This window comes from Hylobates moloch, unplaced genomic scaffold, assembly GCF_009828535.3.
Source record: "Hylobates moloch isolate HMO894 unplaced genomic scaffold, HMol_V3 SCAFFOLD_15, whole genome shotgun sequence".
NCBI lineage: Eukaryota > Metazoa > Chordata > Mammalia > Primates > Hylobatidae > Hylobates > Hylobates moloch.
Window position 1 is genome coordinate 43,842,268 of NW_026652290.1, and position 18,986 is coordinate 43,861,253.

The 18,986-nt window shown below is 42.8% G+C and overlaps 1 protein-coding gene and 1 long non-coding RNA gene across 3 annotated transcripts in view; one reads left to right on the top strand and one right to left on the bottom strand.

The window, feature by feature from the left end:
• Positions 1 to 413: 413 nt before the first annotated feature.
• Positions 414 to 7,113, bottom strand: LOC131381306 (uncharacterized). Its single transcript, XR_009209957.1, has 3 exons — positions 6,433 to 7,113; positions 5,663 to 5,779; positions 414 to 499 (listed from the first exon to the last, which is right to left on the bottom strand). It is a non-coding gene; the product is annotated as an uncharacterized LOC131381306 (long non-coding RNA).
• Positions 7,008 to 18,986, top strand: part of TSGA10 (testis specific 10) — a 145,601-nt gene continuing 133,622 nt past the window's right edge. The window contains exon 1 of one of the 2 annotated variants that reach the window (XM_058428415.1): positions 7,008 to 7,026. Coding sequence is in view for 1 of the 2 variants with exons in the window: in XM_058428414.1 (XP_058284397.1) it covers positions 7,231 to 7,287 (57 nt within the window). In the remaining variant the exon portion in view is untranslated. Of the gene's footprint in view, positions 7,027 to 7,208; positions 7,288 to 18,986 lie in introns of those variants that run through there. The other variant, XM_058428414.1, reaches the window with a different exon arrangement.

An 18,986-nucleotide genomic window follows, 5' to 3' on the forward strand; every position in this document is an offset into this window, starting at 1 on the left:
TAAGATCCTGCTCAACTTATGTCCACATAGCGAGCCAATGTTCATGATACTATCATACTAAACTTAGTCTGTTCTATCTCCTTTGTCTTATAGTGCCACCTGTAATATATGTGAAGTTCCTGAAAGACCTAAGTCCAAGTTACAGCTCTGTCATATTCTACTGATTATTTGTTCCTGTACCTGTACAAGGTTATTTTTATTACTTTCACTTTGTGGCATATCTTTTTGTTTTTTTTAATTTTTTTCTGATAGGGATGAGGTCTCCCTATGTTGCCCAGGCTGGTCTCAAACTGCTGGACTCAAGAGATCCTTCCACCTTGGCCTCCCAAAGTGCTGGAATTACAGGCATGAGCCATTGTGCCCAGCCATGTAGCATATCTTAATATCTAGTAAAGAAAGCCTCTTTGTTCTTGTTCCCCAGAGTTGAGGACATGAAGGCTGAACAAGTCTATTGGGGGCCTCTTTGGACTGGCATTTAGGTTGCCATTCAAGAAGAAATCTGTAATATATATGTAAGAATAAAGGTACATAAAGAGATAAATCAATCTGGAGAACAAGAACAAAGAGGCTTTCTTTACTAGATATTAAGATATGCTACATGGCTGGGCACAATGGCTCATGCCTGTAATTCCAGCACTTTGGGAGGCCAAGGTGGAAGGATCTCTTGAGTCCAGCAGTTTGAGACCAGCCTGGGCAACATAGGGAGACCTCATCCCTATCAGAAAAAAATTAAAAAAAACAAAAAGATATGCCACAAAGTGAAAGTAATAAAAATAACCTTGTACAGGTACAGGAACAAATAATCAGTAGAATATGACAGAGCTGTAACTTGGACTTAGGTCTTTCAGGAACTTCACATATATTACAGGTGGCACTATAAGACAAAGGAGATAGAACAGACTAAGTTTAGTATGATAGTATCATGAACATTGGCTCGCTATGTGGACATAAGTTGAGCAGGATCTTAGACACAGAAGTGGGCTGGGCGCGGTGGCTCATGCCTGTAATCCCAGCCCTTTGGGAGGCTGAGGTGGGTGGATCACGAGGTCAGGAGTTCGAGACCAGCCTGACCAACATGGTGAAACCCTGTCTCTACTAAAAATACAAACATTAGCCAGGTGTGGTGGCGGGTGCCTGTAATCCCAGCTACTCAGGAGGCTAAGGCAGGAGAATCGCTTGAACCCAGGAGGTAGAGGTTGCAGTGAGCTGAGATCATACCATTGCACTCCAGCCTGGGCGACAGAGCAAGACTCTGTCTCAAAAAGAAAAAAAAGTGGAGTGCAAATGCATTAAACACCTAAATGTGAATGGCAGAACTGTAAATGCAATAGAAGAAAATATCTGTTACCTGGGAATGAAGAAAGATTTCTTGAACAAGACTAAAAAGCTTAAAAAATAAGGGAGGAAAACAGGTGAGTCTGATTACTCATAATTGAGAATTTCTATTCAATGAAAAAAATATAAACAAAAAGATAGGTAAGAGACTGGAAGGAGATACTTTCTGTGTCCAAAGCTGATGGTATTTAATGGCTGGAATAAAAAGAGAACACCTAGAAATTAGCAAGGAAAAAGAAAACCCAATAGGAAAATGGGCAAAGGATATAAAAACATAATTCACAGATTGAGGAATCCCAAACAGATAATGAGAGTACACAAAGAGATATTCAAACTTAACTAGGAACCAAAGAAATTCAAGTTGCAAAGAAATTGCAACCTCCGCCTTTCTGGGTTCACATGATTCTCCTGCCTCAGCCTCCTGGGTAGCTGGGATTACAGGCACCTGCCACCACGCCCAGCTAATTTTTGTATTTTTAGTAGAGACAGTGTTTTGCCATGTTGGCCAGGCTGGTCTCGAACTCTTGACCTCAAGTGATCTGCCCTCCTCAGCCTCCTAAAGTGCTTGGATTACAGCATGGGCCACTGTACCCAGTCACATGTGGCTAATTTTTTAAATTCATTTTTTTGTAGAGACAGGGTGTCACTGTGTTGCCCAGGCTGGTCTAGAACTCCTGTACTCAAGCAATTCTCCCACTTCCCAATGTGCTGGGATTACTGGCGTGAGCCACCATGCCTGGACTGGTTTGAACCTTTTATAACAAAACCGAGATCACAGCAGTCCTTTGCTCAACACACTCTAGTTGCTTCCCATCTCAGAGAAAAAAATTCTCTACATATCTAGTCCCCAGCTGTGGTAGGCAGAATAATAGTCTTCAAAGATGTCTTTGTCCTAATCCCCAGAAGCTGTGACTATGTTATGTTACGTGGCAAGGGGGAATTAAGGTTGCTAATCAGCTGACTCTGAGGGTGGGAAAATTCTCCTGGATTAATTGGGTGGTACCAATGTAATCACAAGGGTCTTTTTTTTTTTTCTTTTTGGGACAGAGTCTCACTCTGTTGCCCAGGTTGGAGTGCAGTGGCATGATCTAGGGTGACTGCAGCCTCCACCCCCTGGGTTCAAGTGATTCTCGTGCCTCGGCTCCCAAGTAGCTGGGATTACAGGTGCCCGCCACCACGACCAGTTAATTTTTGTATTTTTGGGGAGAGACAGGGTTTTGCCATGTTGACCAGGCTGGTCTTGAACTCCTGACCTCAAGTGATCCACCTGCCTCGGCCTCCCAAAATGCTGGGATTATAGGTGTGAGTCACCGCGACTGCCACACAAGAGTCTTTAGAAGTGAAAGAGGGAGGCAGAATGTGTTAGCCATGGTGCAATGTGAGGAGGACTTGACTGGCCATTTTTGTCGTTGAATATAGACTGGGATCACAAGCCAAGGAACATGGGCTGCCAGTAGAAGCTGGAAAGGCAAGAAAGGGGATTTCCCCTAGAGCCTCCAGAAGGAATGTAGACCTGCCTGACTTCTTGATTTTAGCCCAGTGAGACCCAATTTGAACTTGTAAATCTCCAGAACCGTGTGATAATAAATTTGTGTTGCTTAAAGACACCAAATGTGTGGTAAATTGTTGCATTGTTGCAGCAGCCGTAGCAAACAACTCTACCAGCAAGCACTCTCTCCTGTCTCTTTCCCTTATTCTACCCCAGACCTATCACCCCATTGGTGTTCCTTAAGCATATTCTATGCCAAACCTTCTCCTGCTTCAGGACCTTTGCACTTATAGTTCCTCCAGCCTGAAGCAATTTTTGCATTGCAAACCACATCCCTTGAGGATAGTTAGTGACATGGGGCCTGGGACTGTGAAGAATGGCAGACTTCTGCTGCTAGTCATGATGGAGTAACAGAGACCAGACTTATCCTCATGCTTTCAGCATCTTTTTTTTTTTGAGACAGAGTTTTGTTCTTGTCCCCCAGGCTGAACGGCGATGGCGCAATCTCGGCTTACCGCAACCTCTGCCTCCCGGGTTCAAGCAAGTCTCCTGCCTCAGCCTTCCGAGTAGCTGGGATTACAGGCATGTGCCACCACACCTGACTAATTTTGTATTTTTAGTAGAGACAGAGTTTCTCCATGTTGGTCAGGTTGGTCTCGAACTCCCGACCTCATGTGATCCAACTGCCTCAGCCTCCCAAAATGCTGGGATTACAGGCATGAGCCACCGTGCCCAGACTGCTTTCAGCATCAAAACACAAAACACATGAAGCAATGGCTTTTAGATATTGGACAATAGGCAGTTCAGGAGAGTGATCCTTGAGAGACAGGAAATAAAGTAAGCCCTATGAATGGACATTGCCTGGAACTTTCAGGCCTCAGCATAAGGAGAAAACTATCTGATTTAAAAAAAGGAACACAGGCCGGGCGCGGTGGCTCACGCCTGTAATCCCAGCACTTTGCGAGGCTGAGGCGGGCAGATCATGAGGTCAGGAGATCGAGGTCATCCTGGCTAACACAGTGAAACCCCGTCTCTACTAAAAATACAAAAAAATTAGCCGGGCATGGTGGCAGGCGCTTGTAGTCCCAGCTACTCGGGAGGCTGAGGCAGGAGAATGGCGTGAAGCCGTGAGGCGGAGCTTGCAGTGAGCGGAGATGGCGCCACTGCACTCCAGCCTGGGAGACAAAGTGAGACTCCATCTCAAAAAACAAACAAACAAACAAACAAACAAACAAACAAACGGAACACAGCATCAGTGAGCTGTGGAACAAGATCAAGTGGCTTAACACATATGGAATTGGAGTCCCATATTTTTTTTTGAGGGGATCAGGAAGAGGACAGTGAAAACAAAACAAAACAAAAAAAAGTAATAACAGAGGTTTTTGTAGTGAAGCTTTTGAAATGATGGAAAAATTAAGGGACTAGAAAACCGAGACCTTAGAAGGTGTCTGTCACAAAAGAGAGCAAGCACAGGGTACTATATAAGGCTTAGCCTGGGCCAGGCACAGTGGCTCATGCATATAATCCCAGCACTTGGGAGGCTGAGGTGGGTGGATCACTTGAGTCCAGGAGTTCAAGACCAGCCTGGGCAACATGGTGAAACTGCATCTCTACAAAAACATACAAAAATTAGCTGGGTATGGTGGCACATACCTGTGGTCCCAGCTGCTCAAGAGGCTAAGGCAGGAGAACTGCTTCAACCTGAAAGGTGGTGCAGTGAGCTGAGATCATGCCAACGTACTCCAGCCTGGGTACGGGGCAACAGAGTGAGACTCTGTCTTAAAAAAAAAAAAAGAAAAAAAAAAGGCCAGGCACAGAGGCTCACGCCTGTAATCCCAGCACTTTGGGAGGCTGAGGTGGGCAGATCATGAGGTCAGGAGATCAAGACCATCCTGGCTAACACAGTGAAACTCTGTCTCTACTAAAAATACAAAAAAAAAAAAAAGCCAGGCATAGTGGCGGGCGCCTGTAGTCCTAGCTACTCGGGAGGCTGAGGCAAGAGAATGGCGTGAACCCAGGAGGCAGAGGTTGCAGTGAGCCGAGATCGTGCCACTGCACTCCAACCTGGGCGACAGAGTGAGACTCCGTCTCAAAAAAAAAAAAAAAAAAAAAGGTTTAATTGGGGCAGGGTGGGACACTCACTCCCCCTTGGGTTTCCACACAGGGAAGGAAATTTTTACTTTTCTCAGGTTACGGGAGAAAGTCAACAGTTCTTGATGGGAAAAAAAAAGGAAAATATTATCACCCTCTTTTGGCCTTAAAATGATCATTTCCTTACATTCTTTCCAAATAATCTTCAGTACCATCTAGGTGGCATACATAAGTGCTTAAACTTTTCTTATTCTTTCTACTTCCTACTTCCTATATTAATAATCTCCCCACCCCCGAAGTCTTCAACTCCAACTGATAATTTTAACTTTAGAACATTCTTTCCTGTTTGTTTTTAATAATGCTAGATAATGTATTCAAAATAATCTTAGTATCTGAAGAGGAAATGAGATTATACATTATTCCCTCTAACATAACTTCTCAGTTTGTTATTCTGTGCATTTAAAAAATTATATTTCCAAGGATATGTGCTCCTTGTGTCCTCTAACCTCTTAATCCAAAGTAACAAGGACACTTAATTTTTTTTTGGTATCTAATTATATTTACAAAGTATATGATATCTGAAAATAAATGCGACAAAATATGAGACCATGTAAATAACACGATGAAAAGAGATTGGAAAAACATGGCACTTATATTAAATGTATTTTTATGACTAAATTTGTTCTAACACAAAAGTTATTTATCCCTGCCAATGATACCTTGTGGGGGAAAAAAATGAGTACTCACCTGGCGAAAACAGGAATTGTCAGTCTCCTCAAACGAGAGCTTACTCTTGAAATACACAGCGTTCTACCGTATCAAGGTCATCAGAGAATTGCTGTAAAAACCTAGTGTCTATGTCATCTGCAGGAAAAGGAGATAAAGTCACCATTATCATCCAGAAGCTCTTGGGTTATTTAAGAAGGGACATGGTAAGTATTAAGAAAAATTGGCCGGGCGCGGTGGCTCACGCTTGTAATCCCAGCACTTTGGGAGGCCGAGGCGGGTGGATCACGAGGTCAGGAGATCGAGACCACGGTGAAACCCCGTCTCTACTAAAAATACAAAAAAATTAGCCGGGCGTGGTGGCGGGCGCCTGTAGTCCCAGCTACTCGGAGAGGCTGAGGCAGGAGAATGGCGTGAACCCGGGAGGCGGAGCTTGCAGTGAGCCGAGATTGCGCCACTGCACTCCGGCCTGGGCGACAGAGCGAGACTCCGTCTCAAAAAAAAAAAAAAAAAAAAAAAAGAAAAATTAAGAAGACTTTTTTCTTTTTTCCCATTCTGGGCTCCAAAAAATTGGTAGAAGAATGTAGCGCTCATTCTTTTTCACCGAAAATCTCATTTGTCACTTTAAGGTGAGGGGATTTGGAAAAGGACTGGCATGTGGAGAAGGAATATCGGTCAGGAATCTGGACTTTGTTGCTAGATCTGCCACTTCCTGATTCAGCCCTGATCGTGCAGAGCTGACCAAGGCCGTGGTCCCCAGGCTCCCCTGACTCCAGGCTGCCCACGCTCACCGGGACAGGGCGGCTTGCTCCCTGCCGGCTGCAGCGGGAGGGCTGGACCTGGAAGGCTCTCTCGAAACGGGCCCTGGCTGCAGCAGGAGCTGCGCCCGAAAGCAGCTCTGAGAGTAACCGGTTCACAGAACATGGGTCCAGAATGATGCCCAAGCCCTGGGAAAAGTGGCACAAAGCCACCGCCGCGACGCAGCAGGTGTTCCAGGCTGAGGGAAGGCGAGGCCGCGAGAGACAGCCTTGCGCATGCGCGTTCCATCCAGGTGCGGCAGCCTCAGGCAGGGATTAAGAAATGAGTCGTGGAAAAGGGGGCTAGCGGCTGGTTACTAGGAGACGGGACGCTCGGGTCGGGCGTCTAGGCGCTGCGTGGCCGTGCGCCTGCGCGGCGCGGATGGGCTAGGAAGGGGTCCCTCCTAGGTGCCCTGTAAGGCAGGCAGGTGGACGTACTCGTCGCTCCGTGCGTATGTGCGCGCGCACGGCTTGTAGACCCCGCGAGAAGGAAGGTCGAGCCGGGTACGCGTGCGCACCGGGCCTGGCGGTTAGCGGGACGGAAGCAAAGCTGGGGCGCCAGGGAGGTGGAAGACGAGCCCCACTCCGGTACAGAGCGTGAGGGCGGGGCCACGGCGGCGCCGGCTGGCGCTAACCGCTCCCGCCTCCTTCCCGCGGGCTCCCTCCTTACTCCGATCCGCCGGGGCGGGGCCAGGACGATTTGGGGGTGGGAAGGGAGGAGAAAGGGGCGGAGGATGGAGAGTGGGCGGTTCTCGTAGCCCCCGCGGAGACCGAGAGCTGGCAGTCGTGGGGATGAGCTCTGGGCAAGACGGCGGGCCGAGGAGCCCGGGGAGGTACCCGGAGCTCCAGGTAGAAGCTGCGGAGATGCACGGGGTGGGGAGAGTGCTGCTGCTGGGCTGGAAGGTCTCTGAGAAGGCGGCTGCAAGCGGGCAGGAGTGGCGGGTGCGGGGCCGTGGCGGGCGGAGGTGGGCGCCAGCCGTGGGAGCCGCTGTGAGGGGCAGCAGCCGGGCACAGCTGCCGGCCGGAAGCTCAGCAGCACGCGTTACCTCTGTTTCTTGGGAGGTTAGGTTTGAGCCCAGTTCCTATGGTCACCGCTTTGCGTCCTCCCACAGCTCTCTGCTTGGTTGTTGGGGGAACTGTTCCTTTTAGAAACGCTCTGGAAGCTCTGGTGGAGCCGAGGAATTTGGAAGTCACAGATTTGGGAGTTCAGCCTGACTCCCGATCGCTCATTTCTGAGCCTCTTTCTAGACTTGGGGTGGTGAAAGGCTGAGATTACATAGGCATTTGCATGAAAATCTCAGCTAATTTTAGTAAAAATTATACACAGTAAAGGCAGGGAAAGCTGGCTTTTGTTGAAAAACTATTTGAGACTTAAATTGGATAACTAGGTGACCATGGACTTGATACCTAAAAACTCACAGAAATATGGTTTTTTTTTTCACTTTTTTTTTTTTCACGGCTTCAGGAAAGTTTGCATAGATGACAGTGTCTCAACGTTTTCCTTCTTCCATTCCAGGACCTTATACCCTAGGAGATTTCCTTGTTTAAAATTTTCTGTACTGGTGTTCAGCATTTCAAGTATACTTTGTTTACGTGTAAGGACATAAATAGAATAACAATAGGTTTGTAAGTAGAAAAAAACAGGTTAGTTATAGAAGTAGGATGTCGCATTCGAATCTGCTTCCAGGATAAGACAGATTCTTGTTTGTATTTTAATTGATTAATGAGCCAAACTCTTCAGTCTTAATTAGTGGGAAATAACTAGGAAGGTACATTAATGAAATATTAATTTTAAATCCTAAACTTTGGCATTATTTAATGGTAGCTTCCCAAATATCTCAGGTACTGTTTACCTTCTGAAGAAAAATCACTGCTTGTAGCCCAGAGTATAATCAGGTGTAGAGATTCTCTGAGAGATCTTTTCCGTCTTCTTTTTGAGTTGCTTAGACTAGTTTGTTTAGGACGATTTGGTTTGGAAGTCCTCCATACACAGAGGCAATTAGAGGTATTAACTATTTATCTCCTTTTCAGATTACATATTCCTTTCCCTCCCCAGAGATAGCCACTCTCCTGACTTCTAAGATAGCCACTTCCTTGATTTTCCTTAATATTTCACATCATTGTATGTGAACATGCACATTATAGTTTGGCTTGTTTTTGAACTTCGTATAAATGGAATTGTATTAAGTATTCATTTACATCTTGCTTCTTTACTCAACATTTTTTAAGATTAATCTTTATTGTTGCTCGCAGTATTTAGTTTGCTGATTGTTTCCCAAAATATCCACTTATTTTTATTATATAAAATACTCTCAAAATTATTCATAAATCTTGTATGGTTTTCCACATCCTCTGTTAGGCTGTTCCTTTCTACTTCAATGTCTGTTAATCTACACTTTTGGAGACAGTATTTTTAAAAAGAAAAACCCACCTCAACTGTAGTAAGCTTTTGTGAAACCACATTTCAGAATTCCATATGAAGCACTCCAGTATTTTCCATTCTATCAAAAAATTCAATAATTTGTTGAATACATACTATGTGCTTCATATTTTGCTCAACACTGATGATACTTTTTATTATATAATCTTATTTCCTATTTCACTGAAAAATTAAAATTCAGCCAGACAGAAACTTCCTCAGATTTCCATGCCACTTATCTTTTTTTTTTGAGACATGATCTCACTCTGTCGCCCAGGCTGGAGTGCAGTGGTGCGATCATAACTCACTGCAGCCTTGACCTCCTGGGCTCAAGTGATTCTCCTATCTCAGCCTCCCAAGTAGCTGGGACCACAGGTGGATGCCACTGTGCCTGGCTAATTTATTTTTTAATTTTTGTAGAGACAGGAACTCACTATGTTGTCCAGGCTGGTCTCAAATTCCTGGGCTCAAGTGATCCTCTGGCCTTGGCCTCCCAAAGTGCTGGGATTATTGGGATTACAAGTGTCTAAATCTTCACCTGTCCTTGCTTTTGTCTGTCTTGTGTTGGGGCAATACATCTTTACCTGGGTTTCCTCTTATTGCCTCAGCTGTGTTTCTCCATCAATTAATATTAACTCATGTCTTAGGAATCTTCATTGTTTCTGTACTGTAGGGCTTCTTCACCTGGAGTCCAAGGACCTTAGAGAGTCTTAAATCCCCTGAAATTGTTTGTAAAGGTATATTTGCATTTTTCTGAGGAGAGGATGCAGGACTTTTAATTCTGAAAGAGGATCCTTATGTAAAGAGAATTAAGGAACAAGTTTTTCTGTTCCTGTAATGACCTTTCCACAACTTTGGTCGTCTTCCACCTTTGTTCTACCTCTCTTCCTCTCACAATCATGCTTCCTAAGTGAAGTTTACATTTTCCATTTCTTTACTATTCATTCATTAGTCCCCTTCAGACTTGTTTTCACCCACCATTGAAACTGCTTTGTTCGAATCATTAAATTTTATTTTGAAATTGTTTTATTGCATTTCACCTTTGTGCTGGGCATTTTTAAGGCATTAAGGATATAACAGAGACAAAGTCTGGGGCTCTTGAATTTTATATTCTAGTAAGGAGAGATAGTAAACAAGTGAGCAAATAAATGTTATAATTTCAAGTAGTGATAAGTGCAAATAGCTTATCACTTATTTGAGAGAGTGACTGGGAGAGAGGCTACTTTAGGTAAGAAGTCAGGGAAGACCCTCTGACATTTCAGCCAAAGAGCTGAGGGTGAGAAGATAGCCATGTGAGAGGCTGGGTAGAAAGTGTTCCTGAGAGAGGAAAAGCAAAAGCAGAGGACCTGAACTCAAATGATATTGGCACATATCTTAGTCCATTCAGGCTACTATAATGAAATAACATAAGCAACAGAAATTTAATTCTTACAGTTCTGGAGACTGGGAATTCTAAGATCAAGTTGCCAGCAGAATCAATGACTGGTGTTTTTTGGTTCATAGCTGGTACCTTCAGACTGTGTCCTCATATGTTAGAAGTGGGGGAGCTCTCTGGGGCCTATTATATACAGGCAGCTCATCATGGCCCCCTAAAGGCTATGCCTTTTTTTTTTTTTTTTTTTGACATGGAGTCTCTGTCGCCCAGGCTGGAGTGCAGTGACACGATCTTGGCTCACTGCAATAAATCCCTTCTAATTTATTAGCAAATGTTGTTGGTTCTGCCTTCAAATATATATCCTAAATCCATCCACTTCTCTATATTTTTGTTACCACCTCCCTGGTCCAAGTCACCATCATCTCCCACCTAGAATACTGCAACCATTCCCTGCTATCTTTTTGCTTCTACTGTTGTGCCCTACAACCTATTCTCCACACTGAAATATCAATCACTTCAAAATAATGAGATCCTGTGGGAGGGGAGAAGGGAGAGGGAAAACAAAAAGCGAAAAAGAAAATTATAATAAGATGATCCTGGCTCAATGGCTTCCCACTGCAATTAAGAATAAAATCCAAACTTTGTAAGGCCTTACATGATTTGGCCCTTGTCTTCACTTAAACGATCTAGTACTCCCTTTGTTCGCCCAATAGCTTTTTCTTTCTGTTCCTCTAATGTGTGGCTTCACTCTGAATGTCTGTGTCCTCACAAAATTTTTAGGTTGAAATTCTAACCCCTAAGGTGGATCACATTAAGAGGCACAGTCTTGGCTGGGTGCAGTGGCTCACGCCTGTAATCCCAACAGTTTGGGAGGCTGAGGCGGGTGGATCATGAGGTCAGGAGTTTGACACCAGCCTGGCCAAGATGATGAAACCCCGTTTCTACTAAAAATACAAAAGTTAGCTGGGCATGGTGGCAGGCGCCTGAAATCCCAGCTACTTGGGAGGCTGAGACAGGGAATTGCTTGAACCTGGGAGGTGGAGGTTCCAGTGAGCTGAGATCATGCCACTGCACTCCAGCCTGGGTGACAGAGCACAACTGTCTCAAAAAGAAAAAAAAAAGGAAGTCTGTTTTAGACACGTTAAAGTAGCCATGGCTGTGGACATCCCCTAAAAGTAATATAATGCATTAAGTGCTCCAGTAGGGATATGTTCATAGTTCTTTTGGAATGAAGAGTAGATCCTAAGTCTTTTTTGAAGAAGTAGAAGTCAGAAATACTTTTTTTGTAGCTTCTTTCTCAGTCTTACCTTAGCATCTATGTGCATTACTCTGATGTAGCAGTAATTATGCTGTGCTGTAATTTCTGATTTATTTGTTCTGGACTTTCCTAGATTCATTTAGGGTTGAAATTGTAAGATTCTATTTGTTTTACATCTTTTTACCCCCAGAAACATATTTCTGGTTCATTCTTATTCTAGCTATTTATAAGTTTACTTATAAAGTGAATACATGTGACTGCTACAGTCTGAAAGCATGAACTAAAACAGTGATAGCAGGGATGGAAGAAATGTAACCGAGATAATTTTTAGTGAAAAGAGCAGTAGGACTTGATAGCCAATTAAATAAGTTGACTCAGTGAGAGGAATTAGTAATATGTATAGTGCTTATCATGTGCCAGGCACTATTCTAAGTGCTAAAGTTAAAACATATATTAATTCATTTAATCCTCACACAACTCCATGTTGCAGAGCCTTTTTTTAATTTATTTTTATTTTTATTTTTTTTTTTGGTACGAAGTCTCGCTCTTGTCCCCAGGCTGGAGTGCAATGGCGCAATCTCGGCTCTCTGCAACCTCCGCTTCCCAGGTTCAAGTGATTCTCCTGCCTCAGCCTCCCGAGTCACTGGGATTATAGGTGCCTGCCACCACACCCAGCTAATTTTTGTATTTTTAGTACGGATGGGTTTTCACTATGTTGGCCAGGTGGGTCTCAAACTCCTGACCTCAGGTGATCCACCTGCCTCAGCCTCCCAAAGTGCTGGGATTACAGGCATGAGCCACTGCACCCAGCCAATGCAGATACTCTTATTATCATCCCTGTTTTGTAAATGAGGAAGCTATAGTCAGAGAAGTAATGAGGTCACCTAAGATCACGCAGCTAAGATGCGGCAGAACTAGGATAATGAATGTAGGCAGGCTGATACCAAAATACATGATATTAACCACTCTGCTGTGTGACTTCCTAATTGAGAATGAAAGTTCTTCCTTATTTTAGACTTCACATTGAAAAAAACTAAAGAATAAATTAAAAATAATTTTTTAGTGGCTGGCAAGATGGCCAAATAGGAACTGTTCTATTCTGTCTGCAGCTCCCAGTGAGATGAACGCAGAAGGCAGGTGATTTCTGCATTTCCAAATGAGTGTAAACAAAGCTGGTGGGAAGTTCGAACTGGATGGAGCCCACCACAGCTTGGCTAAGCCGCTGTAGCCAGACTGCCTCTCTAGATTCCTCCTCTCTGGGCAGGGCATCTCTGAAAGAAAGGCAGCAGCCACAGTCAGGGGCTTATAGATAAAACTCCTATCTCCCTGGGACAGACCACCTGGGGGAAGGGGTGGCTGTGGGCACAGCTTCAGCAGACTTGAATGTTCCTGCCTGCTGGCTCTGAAGAGAGCAGCAGAGTGCTCAAGCTCTGCTAAGGGACAGACTGCTGCCTCAAGTGGGTCCCTGACCCCGGTGCCTCCTGACCGGGAGACATCTCCCAGCAGGGGTCAACAGACATATAGGAGAGCTCTGCCTGGCATCTGGTGGGTGCCCTTCTGGGACGAAGCTTTCAGAGGAAGGAACAGGCAGCAATCTTTGCTGTTCTGCAGCTTCTGCTGTTTGCTGGTGATACTCAGGCAAACAGGGTCTCGAGTGGACCTCCAGCAAACTCCAGCAGACCTGCAGCAGAGGGGCCTGACTGTTAGAAGGAAAACTAACAAAAGGAATAGCATCAATATCAACAAAAATGACGTCCACACAAAAACCCCAGAAACCCCATCTGAAGGTCACCAACATCAAACACCAAAGGTAGATAAATCCATGAAGATGAGGAAAAACCAGCGCAAAAAGGCTGAAAATTTCAAAAACCAGAACACCTCTTCTCCTCCAAAGGATTACAACTGCTCGCCGGCAAGGGAGCAAAACTGGACAGAGAATGAGTTTGACAGATTGACAGAAGTAGGCTTTAGAAAGTGGGTAATAACAAGCTCCTCTGAGCTATAGGAGCATGTTCTAACCCAATGCAAGGAAGATAAGAACCTTTAAAAAGGTTAGAGGAATTGCTAACTAAAATAACCAGTTTAGAGAAGAATATAAATGACCTGTTGGACCTGAAAAACACAGCATGAGAACTTGGTGAAGCATACACAAGTATCAATAGCTGAATCAATCAAGTGGAAGAAAGGCTATGAGATTGAATATCAACTTAATGGAATAAAGCATGAAGATAAGATTAGAGAAAAAAGGATGAGAAGAAACGAACAAAGCCTCCAAGAAATATGGGACTATGTGAAAAGACCAGACCTGCCTTTGATTGGTGTACCCTGAAAGTGACAGGGAGAATGGAACCAAGTTGGAAAACACTCTTCAGGATATTATCCAGGAGAACTCCCCCAACCTAGCAAGGCAGGCCAACATTCAAATTCAGGAAATACAGAGAACACCACAAACATACTCCTTGAGAAGAGCAACCCCAAGACACATAATCGTCAGATTCACCAAGGCTGAAATGAAAGAGAAAATGTTAAGGGCAGGCAGAGAGAAAGGTCGGGTTACCCACAAAGGGAAGCCCATCAGACTAACAGTGGATCTCTGCAGAAACCCTACAAGCCAGAAGAGAGTGGGGGTCAGTATTCAACATTCTTAAAGAAAAGAATTTTCAACCCAGAATTTCATATCCAGCCAAACTAAGCTTCATAAACAAAGGAGAAATAAAATCTTTTACAGACAAGCAAATGCTGAGATATTTTGTCACCACCAGACCTGGCTTACAAGAGCTCCTGAAGGAAGCAGTAAACATGGAAATGAAAAACGTACCAGCCACTGCAAAAACATGCCAAATTATAAAGACCATCAACACTATGAAGAAACTGCATCAACTAATGGGCAAAATAACCAGCTAGCATCATAATGACAGGATCAAATTCAAACATAACAATATTAACCTTAAATGTAAATGGGCTAAATGCCCCAACTAAAAGACACAGACTGGCAAATTGGATAAAGAATCAAGACCCATTGTTGTGTTGTATTCAGGAGACCTATCTCACATGCAAAGACACACATAGGCTCAAAATAAAGGGATGGAGGAGTATTTACCAAGCAAATGGAAAGCAAAAAAAAGCAGGGGTTGCAGTTCTAGCCTCTGATAAAACAGTCTTTAAACCAACAAAGATCAAAACAAGACAAAGAAGGGCATTACATAGTGGTTAAGGGATCAATGCAACAAGAAGAGCTAATTATCCTAAATATATATGCACCCAATACAGGGCACCCACATTCATAAAGCAAGTTCTTAGAGACCTACAAAGAGACTTAGACTCCTGCAGAATAATAGTGGGAGACTTTAACACCCCACTGTCAATATTAGATCAACTAGACAGAAAATTAACAAGGATATTCAGGACTTGAACTCAGCACTGGACCAAGTGGACCTAATAGACATCTACAGAACTCTCTACCCCAACTCAACAGAATATACATTCTTCTCAGCAACACATCACACTTATTCTAAAATTGACCACATAATTGAAGTAAAACACTCCCCAGCAAATGCAAAAGAATGGAAATGATAACAGTCTCTCAGACCACATTGCAATCAAATTAGAACTCAGGATTAAGAAACTCACTCAAAACCATCCAACTATATGGAAACTGCTCCTGATTGACTACTGGGTACATAATGAAATTAAGGCAGAATTAAGTTCTTGGAAACCAATGAGAACAAAGACACAACATACCAGAATCTCTGGGACACAGCTAAAGCAGTGTGTAGAGGGAAATTTATAGCACTGAATGCCCACAGGAGAAAGCAGGAAAGATCTAAAATCGATACCCTAACATCACAATTAAAAGAACTAGAGAAGCAAGAGCAAACGAATTCAAAAGCTAGCAGAAGATAGGAAGTAACTAAGATCAGAGCAGAACTGAAGGAGATAGAGACACAAAAAGCCCTTCAAAAAATCAATGAATCCAGGAGCTGTTTTTTTTAAAAGATAAACAAAATAGATAGACTGCTAGCCAGACTAATAAGAGAGAAGAATCAAATAGACATAATAAAAAATGATAAAGGAGATATCACCACTGATCCCATAGAAATACAGACTACCATCAGAGAATACTATAAACATCTCTACACAAATAAACTAGAAAATCTAGAAGAAATGGATAAATTCCTGGACACATATACCCTCCCAGGACTAAACCAGGAAGAAGTCGAATCCCTGAATAGACCAATAACAAGTCCTGAAATTGAGGCAGGAATTAATAGCCTACCAACCAAATAAAAGCCCAGGATTAGATGGATTCATAGCTGAATTCTACCAGAGGTACAAAGAGGAGCTGGTACCATTCCTTCTGAAACTATTCCAAACAATAGAAAAAGAGGGAATCCTCCCTAATTCATTTTATGAGTCCGGCATCATCTTGATACCAAAACCTGGCAGGGGAACAACAACAACAACAAAATATCAGGCCAATATTTCTGATGAACGTCGATGTGAAAATCCTCAATAAAATACTGGCAAACCAAATCCAGCAGCACATCAAAAAGCTTATTCACCATGATCAAGTCGGCTTCATCCCTGGGATGGAGTTGTGTGGTTCAACATACTCAAATCAATAAACATAATCCATCACATAAACAGAACCAATGACAAAAACCACATGATTATCTCAATAGATGGAGAAAAGGCCTGTGATAAAATTCAACACACCCCTTCATGCTAAAAACGCTCAATAAACTAGGTATTGATGGAATGTGTCTCAAAATAATAAGAGCTATTTATGACAAACCCATAGCCAATATCATACTGAATGGGCAAAACCTGGAAGCATTCCCTTTGAAAACCAGCACAAGACAAGGATGCCCTCTCTCACCACTCCTATTCAACATAGTATTGGAAGTTCTGGCCAGGGCAATCAGGCAAGAGAAAGAAATAAGGGGTATTCAAATAGGAAGAGAGGAGTCAAATTGTCTCTGTTTGCAGATGACATGATTATATATTTAGAAAACCCCACTATCTTAGCCCAAAATCTTAAGCTGATAAGCAACTTCAGCAAAGTCTCAGGATACAAAATCAATGTGCAGAAATCAAAAGCATTCCTATACACCAGTAATAGACAAACAGCCAAATCATGAGTGGACTCCCATTCACAATTGCTACAAAGATAATAAAATACCTAGGAATCCAACTTACAAGGGATGTGAAGGACCTCTTCAAGGAGAACTACAAACCACTGCTCAAGGAAATAAGAGAGGACACAAACAAATGGAAAAACATTCCATGCTCATGGATCAGAAGAATCAATATTGTGAAAATGGCCATACTGCCCAAAGTATTTTATAGATTCAATGCTCTCCCCATCTATTTTCTTCACAGAATTAGAAAAAAACGTTAAATTTCACATGGAACCAAAAAAGACCCCATATAGCCAAGACAATCCTAAGCAAAAAGAACAAAGCTGGAGGCATCATGCTACCTGACTTCAAACTGTACTACAAGGCTACAGTAACCAAAACAGATATATACCAATGGAACAGAACAGAGGCCTCAGAAATAACGCCACACATCTACAACCATCTGATCTTTGACAAACCTGACAAAAGCAATGGGGAAAGGATTCTGTATTTCATAAATGATGTTGGGAAAACTGGCTAGCCATATGCAGAAAACTGAAACTAGACCCCTTCCTTACACCTTATACAAAAATTAACTCAAGATGTATTAAAGACTTAAACATAAAACATAAAACCATAACAACCCTAGAAGAAAACCTAGGCAATACCATTTAGGACATAGGCATGGGCAAAGACTTCATGACTAAAACACCAAAAGCAATGGCAACAAAAGCCAAAATTGACAAATGGCTCTAATTAAACTAAAGAGCTTCTGTACAGCAAAAGAAACTGTCATCAGAGTGAACAGGAAACACAGAATGGGAGAAAATATTTGCAATCTACCCATCTGACAAAGGGCTAATATCCAGAGTCTACAAGGAACTTAAATTTACAGGAAAAAAAACAGACGACCCCATAAAAAAGTGGGCAAAGGATATGAACAGACACTTCTCAAAAGAAGACATTTATGCAGCCAACAAACATGAAAAAAAGCTCATCATTGGTCATTAGAGAAATGCAAATCAAAACCACAATGAGATAACCATCTCATGCCAGTTTTAATGGCGATCATTAAAAAGTCAGGAAACAGCAGATGCTGGAGAAGTTGTGGAGAAATAGAAATGATTTTAACACTGTTGGTGGGAGTGTAAATTAGTTCAACCATTGTGGAAGACAGTGTGGCGATTCCTCAGGGATCTAGAATCAAAAATACCATTTGACACAGCAATCCCATTACTGGGTATATACCCAAAGGATTATAAGTCACTCTAAAGACATATTCACATGTATGTTTATTGCAGCACTGTTCATAATAGCAAAGACTTGGAACCAACCTAAATGCCCACCAATGATAGACTAGATAAAGAAAATGTGGCACATATACACCATGGATACTGTGCAGCCATTAAAAAGGATGAGTTCATGTCCTTTGCAGGGACATGAATGAAGCTGGAAACCATCATTCTCAGCAAACTAACACAAGAACAGAAAACCAAACACCGCATGTTCTCACTCATAAGTGGGAGTTGTACAGTGAGAACACTTGGACACAGGGAGGGGAACATCATATACCAGGGCCTGTCAGGGAGTGGGGGCCTAGGGGAGGGATAGCATAAAAAAGAAAAAATATTTTTTTTTTGAAAAGGAACATTGTTTCACTTGCCTTCTCTGAGAATTGTACAGGAGCACAAGTTCCATTCTAATGATGAGATTGCAGCAAGGTTGAGGATATTTATGTGGCCTGAGGTAGGGAAGCTCAGGTAGGGAAGACCAGGCATGGGAATTTCAGATACACTGATGTCTCTTTCCTCTAGAGATATTGCCCCCAAAGCTGGTGGAGGGAGGATAGCAGCTCCAGCATCGTTGGTTAGGATTGTCAGGTGGACTTATGGTCTCTTGCTATTTTTAATTCCTAGCTGGGCCTGATAGGTAATTTTGCAAAAGTCCCACTTTATTCGGTTTACCAAAGAGGAGGAAGAAAGTTTAATTTTGTCTGCTTTATCACACTGCTTCATTATCAACCTCAACAAATTTTTTGACACTTTTTATTACATAAATAACTCTGTGCAGGTTAATGGGGATAGAGAGAGTTTTTGGTCGTTGCTTGTTCTTAAGAGTCTAATAAATGTGCGAGGAAGACATCCAGAAAAATTTAGAACATAAATTCTTCTATAATCTACATATAAATATTAATTAAGAGATTATCATTATGCAGTGGAGAAGACAGAGGAAACCTGGAGAATATGGAATTCCAGCTGAGCCTTAGAAGTGTCTTAAGTTAAATGGAGAAAAGAGTGAGGGCAAGGTTTATTGAACAGATGATAAAATACTTTTGAATATATGTATTAAGAATGTGTGGGCTGGGTGCAGTGGCTC